Source organism: Anser cygnoides, chromosome 23 (assembly GCF_040182565.1).
Source record: "Anser cygnoides isolate HZ-2024a breed goose chromosome 23, Taihu_goose_T2T_genome, whole genome shotgun sequence".
In the NCBI taxonomy this organism is placed as follows: Eukaryota; Metazoa; Chordata; class Aves; order Anseriformes; family Anatidae; genus Anser; species Anser cygnoides.
Window position 1 is genome coordinate 3,937,228 of NC_089895.1, and position 23,199 is coordinate 3,960,426.

Below are 23,199 nucleotides of genomic sequence, written 5' to 3' on the forward strand. Positions count from 1 at the left end.
ACAGAATGCAAATGTAAACAATGTACAGCACTGTACATGTCAAGTTAATGACAAAAAGATAAGCAAAAGGAAAGCCTATATAGAACAAAGCAGAACGTCTCCTCTACACCTAGCTGTTTTCTCATATGTAGCATCTCCCAGTATCTCAGAACTATTTACAGAAGACAAGAAAACAAAGGTTCAGGAAGCTTTGGGAAACAGATTCATGGCCAGAGAAAAGTCTGTGATACTTGCACACTGGAGTTTATTCACTCTCTATATTGTTTTCTCTAGAATAGCCATAAACAAAAACATGGTGTCACCATTCTGTGACTGCAGCCACAGAAGTTCTAGTCCCAAGACTACTACAAGATAAAAATAAGGAAAGAGGAATCTTGAAACCTCGAAGCATGTTTCAAAACTACTTCTACATCTACCATAGATCAAATTTGGCTACTAACCATCTCGTTTAGGAGCCCGCTCGCTCTGACAGTTGGGAACAGGCAGAAAGAGAAAAGGTGGCAGCTGGTCAGCCCCATCTTGGAAAGCAGCCACAGCAGAGGATGCAAGCACGTTGGCATGCTCAGATAGTGTGTTCAGCACATGCACGTTTACATAGCCAGACATAAGATACCTAATCAGCTCAATTTTTCTTTCATGGTCTGCAAAGTGAATGAAACACACAAAAAAAGGGATGGTAGAGATGGCAGGTGAGGAAAAAAGAGGAGGAGGATATAAAAGGGTGAAACGGGAGAAAAAAACATAAAAGTTCAGCATGCATTGTTAAAATTAAGCAAAGAAAAACACGGATAATTTCAACAAGGCTGGCTCACTGAACAAGAATGTTACAGAGCAGAAAGATGGAGTGGTTAATGAATAAGCAAATTTCCAGTCAAGTGCTTAGTATGCACATGAAGAGTCATAGCCAGAACTCATGGAATATGGATAACACCTGAGGAAAAGAATTCTACCCTTTAATGAACCAAGAAGCACTTGCTGCAAGAGGCGGTTGAACACAAGGAAAGAAAGACAGCCCAAGATGGTTCCAATGCCCTTTGCAATATTCACTTCATCTCATTTCTCGGTGTCCTGAATGACTTCAGAATACACTGTGACCTTTGTTTTCCATGGCAAACAAATGTGACAGAGAATCAAAGACCTGTTCTCACCTGGCTTTGAGAGTGGCATAGGGGGAGGAAAGAATCTTCGGGAAGGTTGTGGAGGGCTATGGAGAAATGAAGAGAGTTATCTTTACAGAGGCAGCCAAGTGAAGACATATACAAACACATACATACATATACGTACGCTCTGATACATGTCTCTAAAAGAGCCTTACAGTCCCATGAAGACAGGTAAATATCACCTGTCTCCATAACAACTGGACTAAGCACACTTCTCTAATAGACATTTTTTCTGTTCTATCTAAATTAATCCTAGTCATCAGTGAAAAATATTTATCTACACTTTCCAACTGCTCCATCCCCATCTTGTACTAAAAATTTAAGTGGGTAACAGGCATTTCCCAAAATATCTTCAGGAAAGAAAGCACGTCTCAGCAGACATTTCCTCTTAAAACCAAGACATGCTTCCTCTTTGCAGCTGCTGCTTTCAGTAGAATGGCTAGCCAGAACAAGTAATCCAAACAACAGCCTCTTCCCTTAAGCTGTTGAGGACTAGGGGGTCCTTTCCCCAGTTCAAAGGCTCAGCAACTTTGTCACCAGTACTTCCTAAACACGTAACACGTTCAGAGCCTTTTGTTTTCCCCTTAATCTTGTCTCTCTTTTGTAATCACACCTTCATGCATCAGGCCACAGAACACTGCATCTTGCAGAGTGAGAGGATTTATTTACCCAGAACTCACTGGGATCACCACTCAACACTTGTGTACAATATTCTACTGCCAGTGTTTACAGGGTGGATGCAGCTGTATTGACAAAGCAGCTTTCCACGTTTGAAATAGTAAAACAATCCCATCACTCATTAACAAACCACACTACACTGGGTAAATAGACCTCTGCCAGCACTCTCACACCAGTCAGGAAGCCCACTCATGAGGGTGTGGCTGGATAATTTCAGGACTATGAAAAAGAGGTGCCTGAACTGCAGAGCTAACCTGAGTGTGATCACAGAGGCTTTATGCCAGAACAGTGTGCAATACCTATTGAGATCCTGTCCTTGAAGATGGAGAGGGTGCTGCTGATAGTGTCCAAAGACTTCAAATACGATAGGCTTCGTTTTGATGTACTCCACAAATGATTCTGTCACTTCCACAGCAATCTATTAGGCAAGTAAAAAAAAAAAAATGAAACAAGCAAGAACAAAATCTTGAAAGCGCCAATTTTAAATTTTAGGAGCCTACATTTTTCCTACTGTTTAGAGCAACTCGCAGTAAATGCGATTGTATTCCATTTTGGTTTAAGCACTAATTCTACCCTCTATTAAAGGAAAAAAAATAAATTATTATATTGAGTCTCTCAAGTAGCAGAAGAGGGAGCTACATATAACTAAAGGATTCCACAGTTCATAATGAGAGATTTACTCAGTTCATTTGATATCATAAGCACTGCTATTCACATATATTTTATTTCCTGAACTCTTGACTATTTTCATTGAACACCCTGGAATGGGAACAGGGAATTCAAAGGCAAGAAATAGATGTGAAACAGAAGAGTTAAATCTTCGACACAGAATCATCCTGTGTTTTGTTCTCCATGGGGGATTACATCATCCATCTGATCACTCCTCCTATTGTCTATTCTTAGTAATTCCCCTTGTTCCCCTTTCCTACACATCTCTCATGTGGTTAACAGGAAGGATACACACAACTTCCCAGTGCTAAAACAATCACTTACTATTCAGCTGAAGTTTTACTTACATTCTGAACATGGTAAAACCCAAGGGGAGTCCCACGACCATTGTTTTTGAGAGGTTCAGTTGAGAAGGCTTCATCGTGCCGATGTAAAAAGCTTTTTAAAAGAGACAAACAACAGTTTAGTGGAGACTGTTGTGCTGTGAACCCAATACCAAAAGTAAACCTATAAATTTATTCTGCCAGAGGTTTACAGGGAGTCGCATGATGGCCTAAAGCTAGGCCTTTGGGACCAAAACTCCCATTTTGGCTTTATGACACCCAATTTTCATTCTCTTTCCTAAGAAACTAAGCCAAACAACACTTCACTTGAGAGCTACTGATACTGAACTTTACTCCTCAACACCATGCTACCACAGAGCAGGTACTGTTTGTAACAGGAGTTCTGATAACTGACAGCATGTTTTTCTCTGTTGTACCACACTACCATTGATTTGAAAAGCTCTCAATCAGACCCTCCACTAGCCACTATTATTTGCACCATCTATTAAACCATACAATGCCTAATGCAAATAAATAGGAACAAATTCTTACTTGAACTGGCAGAAAATATCTGCATATTCGGGAAGGATGCCGCTGGCTTGTAGCACTGTCACACGGAAGGTAAACACACTACCCAGTTTCAAGTGATTACCAATTTCTTCAGTGAATCCTTCCATGGTCATCTTTCCATCCAGTAAAGTGGCTGACTTCAGGTCTTAAAGAGAAATAAATCACATTAGGTCAGGTTTTTGTTTTTTTAAAATATTCCTCAGGCAACCATTTAGTCCCATCACACATTCTTATTCTTTGAGCTGAAATTATTTTTTGATTATAAAACAAGCTCCAAGTACTTGGAAACAATTTTTCTGCATAGATCTTCAAATACAGAATTCCAGCATTTACCATCAGCAATGAATTGTTAACAACCTCTCCATATCATATTCTTGAAGGATACTCCAAACCCCTTTTTATCACAGATTGAAAGTGTCCTAGATTTCCCTTAAATTCTCCAAAATTACTACATATTGCTTGCTTACCTAGCTCATTCATTCTGTTGATCTCCTCTGGAGGAGTGATAACCTCTGAATTCTGCCCCTGCCCTTCCACAATTCTTAATTCTTCCAATGACAGTCCAGATCGAGTCATTGCAACCGAAGAAAAATCACTCTGAAAAGCGAGGTGAAGTTGCATTTAACAGACTCTTGCAGTTTGTTGTTTTCCCATGCCGTTCTTCCCCTACATTACTTACTCTTTATTTAGAAGCCCAACTACCGTGCTCAGAGAAACCTGATTAAATTTTAAGACTTCTTACCTTATCAAAATATTCATTGTCAAATGAAATTTTAGCTGTGCCAGACTGTCGAATACCAGATCCATAATCTGGAGCTTCTTCATCAGCTAAAAGCATTAAATAGAAGGAAAGACCAGTCAACTGATTTGAGTTAGTGCTGGAAAAAATCGTGGCAAAATTCCACCCAGCATGTACTCTTGGGTGTGGGAAACCAAGACAAGCCATGAAGTTTCATCATGAATATACTTAACTTTATAGAGAATTTTGAATGCAAAACAACTTCAATACTAATTTTGATTATTTATTTACTTCTCAATGTTACACCTGAAATGAATTAACTTACATAATACAATGGCCCTCATGGAAATGTATGCTTACATTGATTTAAATTACCATCTAAAATTCTCTGGCCATAAACTAAGCAGCCACACTAGCCAAGTTCCTCAAGTACATGATGCAAATTTTAAAGGTGTTTTTGTGCATACAATCTGCCTGCTTTAATCTCTACCCTCATACTCTTTTTGTGGAGAGTACCAGGAAGAAGGCCTAGTGAAACACCACCTATATTTTTCCACAGTAAATGCACGCTTCCAGGATTTAGAATGCCTTTTGAAACTTCACTTTGGTACAAAATAAAGCTGTGGCCCTTTTTCAAGAGATGTCCCCAGTTTAATTTCTAATACTCATAGTGTACTCCTCATTATCACCCATTTATGTGGATGACAACACCAAGGAGACCAAACTAAACTAGAAACAAGACTGTTGTACACATTAAAATAGATTTTATTTCACTTGCTGTTTTAGTCCCTGCCAGACTGATTCTTACACATCTTCAGAGCCTGAGATTTCATTATATGTTCCCATGGAGAGTGAAACTTCCAGGGTTACCATACTTAAATAAAGAATGTTGGCAGATAGCCATTGCCGAAAAGGACAAACTACAGGAATTATCTGTGGTCTCACCAGCATTGATGAAACACTGCTAACTACCAAGAGTAAAATTCAGCTACCTGACTTCATATTGGAAAAGAAGTAAAAAGTTAGCAGTTGACTAGTAGACAGACTTAGGCTCTGGCATGAATACAAGGCAGTTCAAAACTGGATGCAGCATTTACCATTCTCATATATCTACCCTGCTCTTTTGAAAGTTGATCGTTCTTGGTGATAATATGTTAAAGCAGCTTGTAAGTCTCCACGCATTTTAGTGGGGCAACGAAGTGGAAAATTGCTGATTTCTGTTTATTCTGTGCCAAAAAAACTGGACAGTTCCTGGACCAAAAACAGGAACTTCTCCACGTGCTATTCAGTCAGAGAATGACAGAGCACCTTTGTGCTCATCACTTAAATGAGTGGTTTGAGAAGAACAAGCATATGGTACATTTTACATTCTGCAAGTCACCACAACTACCAGGCTTGCACATACCCTTGTGCACTGTTCATACTGTGCACCAGAAGGAGAACCATTGCTTTATTTTTTGCTGTTTTAAAAAGCAGCATTGCATTAGTCACCAGGTATAAGCTTAAGGGGTTCCCACCGTCATGTTCAAAGCTTCTGGTCAGCATCATTATTTCAATATTTATCCACACTTGGTCCACATGATTACACCAATGAAAAAATTTCAAGAGCAACTTAATGATAAAGAACGAGTGTTCTTTGAAACACCGAAACTATTGAGGTTTGAGTATAACAGAGTAGTTTTTGTTTGTTTGTATGTTTTTTAAAGCTGCAGCTATACAAAGTGTACCAAAGAGTTGCAATGCAAGGCTGAGCACCTCACCTGCTATAGCTTGCACTGCCACTCGCAGAAATCCTCGCACCTCTCCCTTCTCGCTAACAACAGCTACTCGGTGAATAAGAGGCACTGGGTACAGAAGATTGCTCAGGTATACAAATGCTCTGGTAATAGGAAGGAAAGAAAACACAAACAGCATTAGGCTATCATCTGCAGAACCAGACTGCAGCATTTGGCTGGCTAATGGGACATTCAAATCTTCAGACAGTCTACTTCACTCCATCTGCTAAACCTGCACTGTGGTCTTGTATTCACATTGCCCATGCGGGGCTCTTCACCAGTGCCTAAGCTAAGTGAAGCCATGAAATGCTCTAAATCATGGTAAATTGGAGACACAGGGCTTGTATTAGTGAGTTACAAAACATATGAAGGACACAATTTAAGGCGATGGCTTTATAAAAGGTAATTTTAGATCTACTACAGTTGTAAACAGAGCTGTTAACAAGATGGTAGAAGTCTACTAAGGAACTACTGAATGTAAAGAATTATTTCACAAAGAATTATTTCAGTTTTCTACCCCCAAGCATGGTTTAAAATGATAAAAGGGAATTGATATACTGTGTTTGCACAGCCTCAAGTATTTTACCGAACATATAAAAACACTCTACGAAACAGCCGTTTGACTGTTCTCTCTTCCACATGTTTGATAACTCTGCACACAGAGGAATCAAAATTTCCCAATAAATCATAAATCATCTAGGTTTCTTGGAAGATTCACAGAGTGTACAGATAGCGGAGGACAGTCCTCACAAATAAATACCTTTATAAGTATTACATTTATTTCTCTAAAAAAGGAACAAAAAAAGACCACAAGAGTACTCTCAAACACTCATTTAGAAATTACAGTTTACAATAATGAAAAACAGCATTTAGGGCCAGCACTGGATGATCCTGCTGAACGTTAATTTTTAAAATTATGTATAATTACAAGCAGGGTCTATTTTGGAACAGTTAACAAGCTTTATTGCATATATTTTAATTATAAGTTAGACTAACAGTGTTAAATTATTTTAAGTTTCTGCAATGAATTGCAGTTTTTAAAATGCTACACTTCCGTATGATTATAGCTTCAGGAAAACCTGAAATGTTGAGAAGTCTAATGAGTCTGGTAAAAGATGGTTCTCAACACGGGGAAGAAAGGAAGCCTTCATTTAAGGGAGCTGTTTCAGAGTCCAGAAGAACGCTGAGATGGACAGAAGTTTAACCAATAGCTTTACCAGTCATTAAAGTAAAACTAATTATGTAGGAAATTATTACGAATGTATGCATATTAAATTACACTGAAACATTGGTAATTTGTTTAACTGGATTTTCTTCTTGCAGTCCTTTTTATTAGTTTTTATTATTAAGTGTAATTAATTCCTCAGATTTATAAGTTTTCTTGTTTAATATTCACAGGGAAAGTCCTGCCTGACAAAACAGAACTGAGAGCTCAAAATGTTCACTGCCTGTCTGGTGCCATCAGCTGCAGAATTTGTTCCACAAACACAGAATTTTCCAAACTCAATTCCTTGTGACATATAGCTAAGAACCAAAGTTATAAAAGGTTAAGCGTTCCTCCATGGGTTCACATGCCCATTCCCAGGATGAATTGTTTTGAACTGATAAAGAAGTCAAACAGGTGTCAATTGTGAACCAAAGAGACAAAAATAATGCTACTAAAAAACAAAGTGGTGACAAAATGCAATAGAAAAGAGAACGATTAATGAAGCTATAAAAGTAACAGGGAAAAAAAAAAGCATACAATGACGAAAAAACAACTGCAACTTAACACTTGACTAAGATTAGGATCTAATTCCTTTTCAGTCTGCTCCAAAGTGAGGTAAATACTGACAAAGCAGGGGAAGGGAGAAGGTAAGTTTAAAGTAACAAAATAGAAAGTTTGGTGGTTGTTTTTTCTCCTCTAAGGAAATATTTTCAGCTTTGAAATTTCAGGCAGTTCTCATTTTGGGAAAGAAGTGTCCCACCATGCAAAATAAAACATCCTCCCACAGTACCAGCCTGGAATTGTTCACTTGGACTACGCTCATGAGGAAAAACACATGGACTTCGGAAATCACATTGCAAGCTAGGGAAAAACGTTCGTTCTCCCTACAAAAAGGCCTTAGTGTCAATATATATACAAGTAAGAGACAGTTTCACTAAGTAATAGAAGCAGTCAGTACAGCCTTCTTACTCCAAAGCCAAACCACTAGAAAGTGAAAATATTAACTGCATGAAAATATATTTTATGTGTGTGGCGAAAGTTCTGAACTTGCTATCCAACACATGAGAGCCAAAGCATTCAGCTTTATTAGCCACTGCAATTTTGTCACTTCAACAAAAATCACAATCCCAAAGAAAAAAACAGTATTTCTTAACTTCTTTCCATTCAGTCACCCAGCTCACTGCAATTATTTTGACTTGGAGGAAGAAAAGCACGTAATGCAAAAAGTGTTAAATTTCCCATTTGGCGAAAATAATGTTGAATATCTTGCGTAGAATGAAGAGCCGTAGTACGTTTGCTGTACGGATGGAAAGAGCTGTTTAATGGTGTGATACTGCCTTCTGCTGCCATTCCATCTGCTTCATTACAAGACCATGTTAAATTAGGAGGGAATGAAGTATTGAGGTTCTCCTTCTCCTCTTCCCCGCATCTGGGAGGACTTCCCAAACATGCCCTATGCAAGTGTCCCCCTGCACCTTAGCCCAGCAGACTGAAAGAGGGGGAGCCGTATTAGCAGAAAGATTGGTGAGGTAAAATGGCATACTCACAACAAAAACTAGAAATGAAATTTAACAAACACAAATATTTGGAAAAATCAAAACAAAACCAACAGAATTCACTCAAAATGACAACATTTTTAAATGAACAAAACAATAAAATGTCCCATAATCCTCTCCCACCTCCCTTAAAAACATAAGTGTTTGATACGTCACGCCATTAAAAAGAATCAGCCTTAAAAGACATCCCAGCATGCCAGAAGAGATGGCTAAAGGGACCAGCTCTTTTTTTCCCCCTTCTTTCTTTAATAAGTATAGCACAAATAAAAGGCCAGCACAGCACAGGAAAAAAATTAATAAAAATACTGTGATGCCCATGGAGTTGGATAACTGCGCGATCAATCTCTTATCCTCATTCTCTCCTTCATGACCTGGACTCATTATTGCTGATACGAAGAAAAGTAAGTGATCTTATTTTTGTTCCACACACTCCAAAAAATGTAAAACAGTGTACAGTTAATTAAAAGCACTCAAGAACGCTGATTTTGTTATGGATTGAATATTACCTTGCGCTCAAGACACTATCTATGTAGATAAGACATCTCCTCTGATACTCTAAGACACATTGTTCAAAAGTAGAATTGTCATACTGTAGGACTCTGAAGAATCAAAATAGTTTCTGCTCACTGCTGTTAAACAGCTCTCTGCTGACAGAGGCAGCGTGCTAGGAAAACGTGGAATTCAACCAACAAATGGGGAAGAAGTCACTCAGCTCTCTTCAGAGATAATACGAACTAAGTTTCACTCCTCAAGACAACTTACAACCCAAGCAGAGCTCTTTAATACGTGCAGCTCACACAGGTCAGGACAGTTTCCTGAGCTGCTGCAGCTCCACACGTCTGCCTAAAGAGACAGAGCTCAAAATTCCCTTTAATGCATGGAAAGGGGAAGCAAGCTGTGTAACTGCCAGGAAGCACAACTGCTCTCACTGGACGCTGCGTTTGCTCAGCTTGCGTTGTGCTTCCTGAAGAGTCTGTAAAATGAAGATGAATAGTTCAACTTTTTCCCAAGCACTGAGGGCCCTGCTCTGACAGAATGTGCACAACAGGCAAACGCCCAGGCTGCCAGCACTGCCACAAGAAAGCAGCCTAGTCTTTGCGATCAGTGCAGTGTGCTTTCACTAGCTCACAACCACTACCAAGCCAGATAAAATGGCTTCCCCAAAATGACTCTTGGCCTGAAAGAATTAAATTTTATTAAAAACATTATCAGACACTGCATATAAGGGCAGAAACTCGCAGAGATAGAAGAGGACTATTGTAGTTTCTTGCATCTTTAGTAACTGTAGTTTGTTTTGAAAACAAGGTAAAGTAAGTTCCCAGCTTAAATCACAAATGATACCGCTGAACTCATCTGAAAGCTGTTTTTTTGTTGATGTTCTTTTCAAAAGAACAAACTCAGGCCCCCATTTTTACAAATAGCTGTTAGGAAATCCCATTGTTTCTTCTCCATAGCACACTTGAGTTGCCAGCATTTGAGGAAACTGCACTTGTCTGATCAGGATGTCCTCCCTGCTTACAGTCACAGAAAGTTAAGCTCTGATTATCTTGTTTCAGAAATTCAAGCTCAGTGCATGTGGAACGCACTAATAAGCACCAATGGCCAGTGAATTTTAATGATGATAACCTTTTGCTACATAATGCAATACTACTCAGAGTCATACATAAACTGAGAATCAAATAATTTCAAAGCATACTCCTCCTTATCCAGAAAGGGCCATTCTCCTTTCTCTACATGCCATCTTTTCTCTTCCCACACAGATGGGAAGTTGATGTTAGCTGAGGTTTCCAAAGATGGATATATTGGAATGGACTTAAAGACTTTCCACTGTATTCTGAGACTCTTCTACAGAAGAAAATTAGATACTGCAATACTATCTACAAGATCTTGCAATGGCTAAGTTGAGCATTGCTATAGATAAGGCTTAAATACAGTACACAAGCAAAATCACGTGTTCTATATTGTGACTGACTTCTATAACTAGAAGTGGATTTAATCACACTGTCGCATCTAAGATTATTTTCTCAATTATTACTTAGGCCTTCCTGGCCTTTTAAATCCTAGCGTTAAACTATATTAATTCTCTTGCAATGCCGATTTATGTATATGGCTATTTTGGCTGGCTTAATAGACATTCAGTGCAACACAGAGCTAAGACACTGCAGCCTACAGCAAGAGCTGGTCCCTTTTGGCCATTCTCACAGTAACCTCACCAACCTTCCCACTAAAATGAACCAAGGGGATCGGTCGTAAAACGGGTCGTGCCCATCATTGAAGAGGTCTGATCCCTCCTCGGTTCCAGCGTCGGAGCCGGTATCATCCACAAAGGCCTCATCATCAAAGTCCTCCATCTCATCCTGCTGTTCATCAGCCAGTTCAGTGATGTCAGAGTCAGCCGTGGAGAAAGTGGGGGAGGGCGTGCGATCAGCAAGACGCTCATTCACGCAGCCATGGAAAATGGGGGAGCTAGATATCAGTTAACGGAATACCGATTAAAACAGGGAGGGGAAAGAAAAATGCTTCATTTAACAGCCGTCTGTCGCCATCAGCACAGAGCCAACCTGAACAACAAGCAAAGCCTTCAAACCGTCTCAACTGGAATGAAACATAAGGAAAGGGATCGCTAAGAGTCAGGAAAAAGGGCATCCTCGAACTGAGTAAAAGCAACAAAAAAATGAATACAAACATGGGTGAACATACACATATTGACAGCACATCCATTTAACAGAGCTACAATTCTTATTTCCAACATGTAGCATTTTTGTAATTAAAAATATTGTAAAGATGCAGCCAACATCAGGAAATACTAAAGAACTCCATTAGATATTCTGTATTTCTGAAGGATATAACCAAATTATTTGAACAACATACATAAATAAGGTGCTGGACCGCTTTTCCTATCAGTTTCCAGTGTCCTTCATGTTCTCTGTGCTCTCCTCCAATGACATGAGACAGAACTTAGCTAGATACCCTTTTTAAAGAATTAACTTAGAACTTTGTAGAATCTGATTTGACCAAACACTTACTAAGTTACACCAAGACAAGCAACGTTATAAAAAGCAGTTTGTGCTCTTCACCATATTTTAAGTCTATCAGAAAACCCTGCAAGACAACACACACAACTGACATTAAGTGGCTACACAGTTTATAACCACATTCCAAGACAAAGCCCATCCAGGAACTGATGAGAGCTCTAAGCATACCAGGAGCTGAGGTTATCGTCACATACCTTCCAACCAGCTTGAACCAATGAAAGCGATCATAAAAGGGGTCACTGCCTGTCATTGTGCTTTCACTTTCATCCTGTGTACTAGATGCCATTTCCCCAGCTCTGTCATACATCTCCCGCATCAGGTCCAACCTCTGCCTGCACAAAAGAAAGCAGGATTCAGAAATCAAAACAGAGTAGGGAAGACAAACAAAGCAGACAACACAAAGTAGGGTGAACTGAATTCACCTATACCAAATTACACATTATTAGAATAGGGAGAATAAAGAACAGAGTACGTACCACTTTCTGTACAGTACAAATCTCCTGACATGAGAGGGGTCTGGGGAAAATATCTCTAGGCTAAGCCCACAAATCACGAGGCAAAGTCACTTCAGAAAACTACATATATCTTGGATTTCATTTAAACTTCTAATTATGCTCCTTTGACATCTAATTTCGGCATCTTTTTATATAAAACACTGCTGGGTAATTTAAGGTGGTTTTTGCAGAAAGCTGGTATTTATAACATACTATACTGTCTAGAAAGGTGTCATTCAGGAGGACACAGAGAAAACCAAATAAAACAGTGTCAACAGCAAGGGATGAAGTTTTTCAGTGAAGCTCCTTGGATATAAAGAACTCTGTTCTCCAGTAATGTTTGCATACTTGAGTTTTTCTAAGGACCAATAATGCGTTGCTCCATTCTTCAGATCCTGGACTTCCACAGCTACCACTGTGCGAGGAAAAGGCCTGTTGTCCCGGGTCTTCTCCACCTCAGTGGGCAAAAGCTCTGGTGGCAGTGGTGAGTAGAGGGTGTCTGTCAGCAGGACAAACTGAAACTGCACCTGAATCAAAAAGAAATCAAAGTTCAGAGCAATCAGATAACAGCACTACACTGGGGATAGATAAAGACACAACCTAAGGCAACATACAAAAAAAGTTTGACTTTCACCTCTGTGAATAGGCTTTTGCTAAGTCACATGATTTTGTTTGTTTAAAGTGGCACAAAACATTTTTCAGCTGAATACACATCATTTGCTCTTATCACAACTAGCAGAGGTCCAGAAAACTTCAGACTTCGCACACCCTGCAGCGCCCACTTGTCTTAGAGAGACAAGTGACCACGTGAAGTTAAAAGCAACAAAGAAAAGAGAGGCCCCAGGGGAAATGGGCATGCACATGTGTTTATGATATGGACAGGAACAGCATGAGGGAAATGAAGAGAATATATCAAACAGATTTGCACTCATTCAACCATAAGACTGAATCACAAAGATCTGTGATTTTCTGAACCCTTTAAAACCCAAACTAATAACTAAAATACATTTAACTTTAAGGATGATAAGTGCCTCTGAGCATTTGAAGCAGGATTACATAGTCAATAACCAGAAATTTCAAAAAGATACTCTTTGTGCTCCTACCTTTTTCTTTAACTCTACACTGATAGCATTGGCTTCTTTCAGATACACTGCATTTCCCCAGAGTAGGTCCCTCAGTGAAGTGAACTGGTGAAATTTCCATTTCCTGAAAGCCCACTGTGCGAGTTCATACTCATGTCGTGTCCAGGGCACTAGAAGAGCAAAGACAGAAAACACGGTGGCTTCTTCACTAAGCCATCACATGAAATAACTAATGTTACTGCTGATGTTGTCAAGTTCTCAACACCTCTTCTGCAGGATTAAAACCAGAAAACAAAAATCTGCATTTTTATTATTCAGTGACAAAAAATAGATCCAATTTTTCTTACCACTGCTATTGGAGATACAATGCTAAGTAAGAGAATTTGGAACATAGAAAGCAAAACAAATCCCAGTCCTATTAGTTTAAATTAGCAATTATTAAAGCCAAATACTAAAACACTGGAATGAAAGCAAGTATTACAGGACTAATAAAGCTCTATCTATTGTCCAGAAATTGAGTTAGTCAGACATGTCACAGTACATAAGGATTCCTACAAAGGAGAAGAAGTATGTTCAAAAATCAGAACACAGAAACAAAGGCAACAGTATTATTTTAAGGACACTTTAACCCCGTTAGTACCAAGAAGAGACAGATTCCTTCAAGTTCAAGATCAGCAAACCAAAGCTTGTAGTTAAACTAATCTAGTTTGTGCATTGGTTTAATTTGGGGATGTATATTTACTGTTGATGCGAAACGTTCTATGAATACGTATTTTACATCTCTGTGCTGTGAAAGTTACAGATCCAAAAGTTATAAAGGGTTTCACAGTTTCCCAGAGCAAGTTTTCTATTCCATTTTCTATTGCAAGAGACTTTATAGCAACTGTTCTTTCAGGCTTGTGTCCAAACTACTTTTAGCTTCAAACTCACCTTCTTCCTCCTCCTCTTCCTCCTCTGTTGTTTCAGCTGCCAAGGATCGTGTCTCTACCTGCTTCTGTAAGGCTTGCAGCTTACTCTCATAGTCCTGCAGGGAGAGAGGAAATACTGTGTAGGAGGACAGACGAAAGCAAGAACAGCCAAGAGACACACAAAAACCTCAGATGGAATGACAGACAAAGAACAGAGATATGAGGACACTTCTGTTAACACGCAGAGGTCACATACCAACATCTACTGTTTTAGTATAGTCTGTCCTTGGACAATAGAAAGAGGGTAGACAGAGGCCAACACAGCTAAGACAGTGTTGTTTTTAAATCATCAGATATCCACGCTCATATGTGTGAGACGAAAAGGTTTACGATTTTTTGTTAAAGACTGAATAAAGTGGATTTTGGGAACCTGCTTATGGGTACACTGGAGGGACATAGAGAACAGTATGGAAATAAGTTTAATAAAGGGAAGGATAATTCATCTTCATTTTCTCAAACAGAGGGATTAACAGCACCACTGTTTAAAATTTTATTGTATCACAAAGCAATTCAAATTCTAGAAAAAAGATTTTGTTTTAAATTATATTTTCCTTTTTGAGGGGATAAGTATCCTTTTCTCATCTTGTATTTAATATGACAGAACACGAAATACAACCTCCAAGACAAAAAGGCTGTGCTTCTTTAAGGAAGAAGTGTGTTTGCTCTAAATCTATTCCACACCTTAAGACAATAAAGAAAGATTCAGGAAGTTCTGCCAAGCCTCGTCCTTTCCATGGGAAGGACTGTATACCCTGGTTCCCTGGGCATACATATATTTACAAAATACTGGAATATACAGGAATAAGCCCCAGTGAAAGATTCAGATTCATCTTGCAGGAAGTGTTTAGACCCCATTTTTCTGATTCTAGCAAAGTTGATCAGGGAAATGATTCTGACCTACCCAGGAATCAGAAAGGGACAAGGGCAGATCTCAGCACTGGAAGAAGGAAACAGTTTGGAGGTGGGAACCATTCCTGGGAGGCAACCATCGGCCTGCCCTGGCACACAGGCAGAGAGGTCTGTGCAGAGGCTTCTACACAACGAGCACTTCCGCACTTCAACACCTTCTGGGGCAAAAGCATTTCCTCCTGTTCAGCTTAACCATGCCTTGAAATAAATGCTACTACGACGCTTTTATTATTTGCTGGTAAAATGAATGCTTCCCAACATTGTTTTTTGGATTTGCTGTTGTTTAGGGTTTTTTTTATTATTATTTTTTGACAATTACTCTTCTCTACGACTCTTTTAAGGTATTTAGAACGGATAGCTCAGATTTATTTTTAAAAAAGATAATCCTTTGGCATTTACTGCACAAGTTAAATTGGCTTCTTAGAGGTTTTTCCTACAGTGGCAAGGATACAAATATCCAACACACCTGACATTGCCCTAACAGCATCACATCAAATTTAACACAATTTCATACATAAAGACTTTTAGACAGTACTTAGAAAAGATAAATCGTAAGGGTGTTCCTTTAAGTAATATTTCTTGGAGATAGCATTAAAAAGTGGTAGCTGTGCTCTTGGAACAACACATCAAAAGTACAAGATTTCCAATTAGTTAACATCCTTACATGTCCCATGGCTTTCAGAAAACGCCACTATTAAATATATACGGCCTTCATACGGGACCATCATATGAGACCACATTTTAATTTTCTAATTCCCTCTTGAAATTTTATTGGGCTAAAATGCCCCTCCTTCATCTGTATCTGCTCCAGTGACTCCATGATGGTTACATACAGCACATGTAAGGAAATACCAGCCCAGCAGCAAAAGAACCAGACAGAATGGGCATAAATCATTTCTTCTGATATTACTCCTGACATTCTTAATTTGCCATGAGGCTTCTTTAGATTTATGAATCAGCTTCAGACTTATTTATAGCCCTGAAAAAACCCAGGAGTGTTCTTAAAAATTCATTAACAAGGGCACTGTTTTTTTTCCCCAACCACCTATGTAGATAACGCTACTACATTTGAAACCAAGATAAAAGGGGTCAGATGTGAAGTGACAGAAACAACCTTCTCTTACTTGCAAGGAAAGACAAAAAAAAATATTTTCCTGCAGCCTGAAGGACATAATCCGCAGGTGTCATTTTAAGCGACTAGATTACAGAAATAAAGAACGTGCTGGAAAAAAGCTCCATGGAAAAGCTTTTCAGTTAATGTTTAAGTAGAATCTTTGATCAGATTCTTTCAGAAAAACTGGAAAGCTGCAGAGGGAACAGTCAAAAATCAGGAACATTCCGCTTCCTTCCAGCATGAAAAAACACATACTCATTACATTCATTCATTGACAAAGACTTGCTTCTTGTCTTCCCTCTGTATTTTCAGACTTGTGAGCCAAACAAATGCAAATAATGCGTAATAAAATAACTTTTTTTTTTTTTTAAATCTCCACACTAACAAACTATGCATTACTTTAAAAGTAGAAGAATTCAAGTTTGTTTTCCCATAATGAAAAAATAGGTACCACTTCTCTATGCAGAGAAAGAGGACTAAGATTGCCTCCTGGCACTTGATACTCTGGCAGTACTTAGAAGTGATTGGCACTGAGCAACTGATGACAGATGAATTTCAGGTTGGTTCACTTACAGAGCACTGACTGAGGACTGGCCAGCTCTACTGAGCAGCCTTTCCAGATCTGATTAGTGATAATACACATGTAATTGTTAGTACCAATGTAAAGGTACATCAAATGCTAGAAAACAAAAAAAAAAACGCATCTATAAGAAGCTGTCCTGAAGTTCTGTGCCTGAGACTCGCTGAAACCCAATGCACATTGTTGCACAGCTTCATGCTGTGTTTTAATCATCAGCTCCATGAATGCAGTAAAAGGGAATGCAAACTTTATTTTGCCCAGGGGCATGGAAATAGGTAAGGCCATGACAATCATGGCTTTCTGAAAAAAGAAAAATTATATGCACCAACTAGGCTTAACCTCTTCAGACCAGACTGGGTCAGCTTTTTCATCAGAACACTATCACAACGTGGATACTTTGGACCTAGGTGATGTCTGCAAGGGTACTGTGGTCTATGGGAGTCCCTCCTCCATTTGAGGCATACAAAAAAAGTCAGTTTCAAATAAATACAGACCAGTCAGCTCTGTATTTTCTCCAGGATTTAGATAAACAGCACCTGTGACGGTGCAATGGTATAGTACTGAAGACAAGTATGGCTTGTAACCCCCTGCATTATGATTTTATCTGTTTAATTTACATAAACTAGATGACAGCAGACACAAATCTGTGTAAGCTGCTGCTCACACAACTATACAGCAGAAACATCAGGGTGGATGTACTTGCAAGAATCAGACTGAGGAACAATTAGAGAAACCTTAAATTTAACTCACCTAGAACAATACCGACCCCAAGACAAAAAATAAAATCAGGACAAGCCTGCAATATGGTATAGTACTGAGACAAGTCTGACACTTACAAGAGTATTTCATAGTTTATTGAAAGAGCACTTGTTACAATACAAACCAGTTCTGCTTTTCACGAGGCAGATGCTTGCTCTTAAGACAATTCAAAACTTATATTTTCTTAAACAATGGACAGATCTGAAAATCCCATTTAATTCAAAGGCATCTCACTGCTTTCTTTACAGTACAAATGGGCACACAGCATAGAATTCTCATTTGGCAGCTCCTGAAGTGGTTCAAAGGGAAGTATCAGTCAAATGTCAACATATAAAGGACAAACCTCTAACATATAAAGAATAAAGAACAAACAGTGAGTGTTATTGAAACTATGCTGAACGCACTGATAAAAATAGCATCCTCTAGTTTGACAGATCCCCAAGATTGTGTCAGAAAGGACATTGAAGTCAATCAGAGGAGAGTTAGTGTCATGCATTTCCCCACCCAACCCCCATATCCACATGTCCCTAGTGTGTCTTAAAGGACATTTAATCAATCATCACTAAGGCACAGGTGGATACAAGCCAGCTGTCAAAGCACACAGCACATCAGCACTTAGCAATGGCAATTAAGCTCACTAAAACAGCACTCCCATCACGAATGCCACATTTCCATTAACCTGAAAGCCTTTTCCACAGTCTTCTATGAAAGCAGCTGTATTAGTGTTCATTAGCCCCATTAATGCAGGATTTGAAGTGAGAGGTGTGCATATTTCTGAATACTGCAAGGAGATCCATGAGTTCTCACACTTTCCCTTCTAAGACAAGGCACTACATTCTAAAAGTGGTTGATTATTTTAAAAGATTTCTTCCCAAGTTTCATTTTTGTAATAACCTCCTGAAGCCCAGGAAGAAAGCTGCTTCCTCTGAGCAGGCTGGACTCCCTTCTGTCAATGACTACTCCTTTTTCAAAGGAATGGTACGTCAAACCATCCAGCAAAACGAGCGAGGTTGTTTTTCTAGTGCTGCACTAAAACAGGGGGCTAACAGATTGATGACCATCTATTGTTCATCATCACCACCATCCAAACCATTTATGGGTATTTTTTTTTCAGCATTTTATGCTGAAGTAAGTTGGGAAAAAACTTTTTAGAATTTAGCATTTAAACATCGAAGAGCAGGATCTATTTTTAATCTCCTGTCAGTACATGTACTTGCATGGACTTGAAATCGTGTCGTGATTTTGTGGCAGCCACAATCCTCAACAAATAAATGGGACAAGAGAATCCTGACTTGTTCTTCTCTCACCGCCTACCCCTAACACCGACTACTACCTCTTTGGCTCAGGTATTCTACAGAGCTGAGAGGATTTTCCAGAGCATACATTTGTAAGAGAGCCCAAGCCTTTCTGAGGTTATGAAAGAGAACTCATTGCATGTCAAGAGTAAAGTGCAATGCACTCATAAAACAGAATTCTCAAAAGAAAGGCACCAGGACAACAGTATTTGCAGCCCAAAATCTCATTTAGCAATTTTGACTCAGGCTCAAACTAAGTATTGCTCATCTACAAGGCTTCCTTTTTTTTTTTTTTTTTTTTTGAAAAAAATCAAGGTGGTTTTGGCCATGTTCTATTTCCTTTGTTCACATAGGCCAAACATGAGACAAATGCAAATTGCAAAGCCATAGGTGGACAAATGAATTAAACCTGCTGTAAAACAAGTCCTAAATGGTAGGACTAGCTGATTCTACTAGGACAGTCAGACTTTGGATCTCCTATATCCGAGGGCCAGTATTCTATCAGTAAGGCATGTGCAGAGGCTGCAGTGGTGACACTTGATTAAACTATACATAAATGGTGCATGGCTGCCACTTACCATGTGTTGCAACCAGCACCTATACCATGCACAATTGGGAAAGGGGAAAAAAAGTAGGACAAGAAATAAAAATAAGATGGAAGGTAAGCATGAGGCATTTTCTACTTATCTACAGCTATGTTGAAACATGCAGAAGTAACAATTACCAGTAGGGCTTGTATTTTAATCAAAAATAAGCAACCTCAAGTATATCAAGGATATTTGTGCAAAAGAGCACAAGTCACTTAACTGTACAAATGCACTGCAAAGTGGACCAATCTCACCAAATCTGGTATAGTATCCAAGTTCGCTTTTAAAATTTTATTCAAGTTAAACTTAACAGCAAAAGTAAGTTCTCCTCAGAGCTTTAGATTGGCTTATGCTTATGTCCACAGATTTTTAGAAGTACGCTCAATTTTGTTTTGCACCTTAAGAAACTCAGAAGGAAAGGTCTATAATCAAAAATGGGACTCTCCAATTGAGACAAAACACCAAACTCATAAAAAGATTATTGCTTAATCAGTATTTTTCCTGTAAGTTGTTTAAAAGAATCTGAAGTAGGGATTGCAAGCATTTGTTTTATGGCAAATCACTTGCAAGTATAGACACCTCAGATCAGAATAGATATTTAAAATTCTCACTTACACTTTGTGCATGGGGAGAAGGAAAAATCACCTTATTTTTTCCTAAATGTGACCTTCTCCTTTATTAAAAAAAGTCTGGAAACAGGGGTGTAATCCAAGACCAGAAACACTAACATGAGGTATCACATTAAGATGAAACAGTTCAATTACCCTATCTTTACCCCAGCCAATTCAAAGTAGCGATTGATAAATCTTCGTAAGAATAACTACCTCCCAGACTTACAGCCTGAGAAAGCTGAAAACAAAATAAGAACTAGCTCTTTGAGGCTTCTTCCTGCACCAGAGTATTAAAAAAAAAATCTCAGTTCCTTTCTGCAATCTCCATATAATAATTAAGAACTATTATACTTAGAGATGCAATCAGAATTAGAAAAAACTCATTTCCAACATATTGCTTCAAACATATATATCCTGACATCAAATTCCATTCAGGCAAGTTTAACTGTCACAGCAATTTCATACCAATAATTATGAACTTAAGCAGAAGGACAGAAGACATTTCCTACTCAGGTAGTAGGATTGTGGCCCAATAGCTCTTCTTAATTTCTCTATACAAAAAGCCACGTTATCTTGTCAGCCAACATTTCATTTATAGATTATGGAGAATTTGGGTTAAGAGTGGAAAATATTGTACTGAAGAGCCAGATCGATTTAAAAACAGATGGTCAGTTTCCTTATTTCTAAAAAAAAAAAAGGCACAAGAAACATTCAATGCTATAAACTAAATTCCTTTTTTGATTGTCTACATAAAAACACAGGAGGAAGGTAGCACTTGGTGAGTTCCAGACAATATTTTCAACATTAGAAAAATACTCCAAGACACACAAAAAAATTGGTAAATGAGCTAGCAGAGAAGTTCTCCCCTCCACATCCCTCCCTCCAAATCTTCTAGTCTATGACAAAAGTTCTTAAAATTTGTCAGTGTTCTTCCAATTGGGGTTGTTACAACTGCACCAAAAGTCACATGCAAACTGAACGGGCTGAAGCGCCGGTACCTTGTGCCGAATTACTCAAGTTCTACCTGGCCAAACCCAAGACATAAGCAAAGCCAATCCTGGCTGTTTCTTAAGAAGCCAGCATTGCCCCTGCTTCCCTCCTCCCCGAGACTAGCCTTGGCCAACTAATCATACGGTAGTTTCTCTGCCCGCTTTGAGGTTAGGTGCTGAGAACTGGCGCCTCATCCGTGGGGGCGTCACAAACTGGTTGTAGTGGTTAAGCCGGTCAGTCTGTTTCGGGTGGGAGTTTGCTGTACTGCCTTCTGCACTGCCGCCAGTGCTGTGATTGCAGTAAGGCTGCCGGTGCTGGTGGATGTGGCGCTTTTGCTGGAAAGTCTGCAGGTCTGGGTTCTGCTGCCCACTGTACGAGTGCAACGATTCAGATGAGCCCGATGCCTGCCGCCGCAAGGTTTTTTGAGAGCCGTTGTTGAGAGAATTGCTTCTCCAACGCAACTGGGGTTGCTGCTGCTGATTGCTAGGCTGGGCCTGAGTGTTTAACTGCTGCCTGTTAATTTGGATATTATCTTGATTCCTCTGGGGGCCATAAAGATTCCACAGCTGCTGAGGGTCCTTAGGGGCAGCTCTGCTTTCTTTTTCTTTGCTTTCATCTTTGTTCTTATCATCATCTTTTGGAATTCTAACCTCAATAACTTCATCCTCTGTGATAATTATGTGAGTGCCCGGACTCCATGAGTTTCTATGCTTGGGGTTGCTTTTGAAAGGAAACCGTGGCTTACGATTTTCAGGCGGGATAAATCGGTGAGGCATATTTTGTCGACGAAGCTGTTTTGCTATTTCCTGCTGCTGCAGATTTTTAAATCGAATCTGTTCTTGCCTCATCCAACGTAATCTCCCACGTCGGAAAGCTGGATCACCTGCCATTAACTGAGAAACACGCTCCTCTTTAGCAAGATCATCATTCTCACTTCTTTTTAATTCGCCTGTGGGCTTCTTATCCACATCCGCTACGCTGTCAGAGTTTGGAGACTTATCATTAGCTGCGGTTGACTGAGCTTTCTCTGAAGACCCTATCAGAGGCAAAACCTTCTCCATTTTTAGCATCTTATTTCTAAGAACTTTTATCTCCTCATCCTTCATGTTGTTCTGCTTCTTCACTTCTTGCAAGATATCTTCCAATTTGTCTATATGCACCTTCAGGTCATCCACATCAGTTACTCCTTTGCCGTTGCCCATAACATCTTCAATTTTCTCATCTCCAACTCCTACCGTATCCCAGACATCACGGGCAACAGCTCGCCACGATTCACGCTCATTCGGATCTTTTTTCCCATACATGGCACAAAGCTCCTTCATTTTAACAATGGCCAGAGCCTCAATCTCCTGTCTAGTGTGCCTGAAGTCATTGAGTGCTACCTCATAGCATATCTCTTTCACAGCCTGGATCTTTAAGTCTGAGATGGTAACCCACTTGGAGTCTTTGCTAAGGCGTCGGCGTTGGGGTATCTGGTACATTTTAATAGGCTCTCGTTTCTTCCCACTGCTGGGGAGGCCACACTTTTTTACAATGGTTTGGAGCTTGCTGGGGGGCAGCTTCTCTCTCAGGGAAGTGATCAGTCTCCAACTCTCCTCACACGATCTCTTGTCCGAATCATCCCCACTATCAGAGTCTGCATCCTTTGGAAAAACAAAAATCAAGAAGTGGCCCCAAAATAACCAAAATTAAAATTGTAAGAAAATGGAAAAGCTAAACAAGAAGTAGCAGGCAAAGAAAACTAAATCAAAAATCAAAATGGAACAAGTGAAGTCCCTGAAGACTGAGTGATAAGACATTAACGTGTATCTTCGAGAATCATGGACTGTCAAAATTGGCTCTCTTCACTAAATTAAGATTAACATTACTTAGAAGTCTCATCATCTTGAAATATCAGATAATCTAAATTCTTCCCTCCCAATCCCTTCCAAAAATCTTTATAATGATCAAGAAAAACAAAGTTCCTGATTAAAAAATAAAAATAAATATCAAGTGTCAACTGCACTTCACACATGCTACAACGACATGCAAATCCCCGCCACACACATTTGCCTTGGTTACTGCTGTTGCTTCTTTCAGCAAATCCTCCCCAGGTAGG

At 39.3% G+C, this 23,199-nt stretch overlaps 1 protein-coding gene across 12 annotated transcripts in view; it reads right to left on the minus strand.

The window, feature by feature from the left end:
- Window positions 1-23,199, minus strand: part of KIF1B (kinesin family member 1B) — a 96,669-nt gene that overhangs the window by 20,563 nt on the left and 52,907 nt on the right. For 8 of the 12 annotated variants that reach the window (XM_048067729.2, XM_048067725.2, XM_048067728.2 and 5 more), the window contains 12 exons: window positions 14,219-14,312; window positions 13,310-13,458; window positions 12,555-12,733; window positions 11,907-12,044; window positions 10,895-11,143; window positions 5,900-6,018; window positions 4,143-4,228; window positions 3,868-3,997; window positions 3,383-3,545; window positions 2,855-2,945; window positions 2,138-2,256; window positions 1,149-1,204 (listed from right to left, as the gene is read on the minus strand). In XM_048067729.2, the coding sequence (XP_047923686.1) occupies window positions 1,149-1,204; window positions 2,138-2,256; window positions 2,855-2,945; window positions 3,383-3,545; window positions 3,868-3,997; window positions 4,143-4,228; window positions 5,900-6,018; window positions 10,895-11,143; window positions 11,907-12,044; window positions 12,555-12,733; window positions 13,310-13,458; window positions 14,219-14,312 (1,573 nt within the window). Of the gene's footprint in view, window positions 1-1,148; window positions 1,205-2,137; window positions 2,257-2,854; window positions 2,946-3,382; window positions 3,546-3,867; window positions 3,998-4,142; window positions 4,229-5,899; window positions 6,019-10,894; window positions 11,144-11,906; window positions 12,045-12,554; window positions 12,734-13,309; window positions 13,459-14,218; window positions 14,313-17,691; window positions 22,745-23,199 lie in introns of those variants that run through there. The other 4 variants (XM_048067733.2, XM_048067732.2, XM_048067731.2 and 1 more) reach the window with 2 other exon arrangements.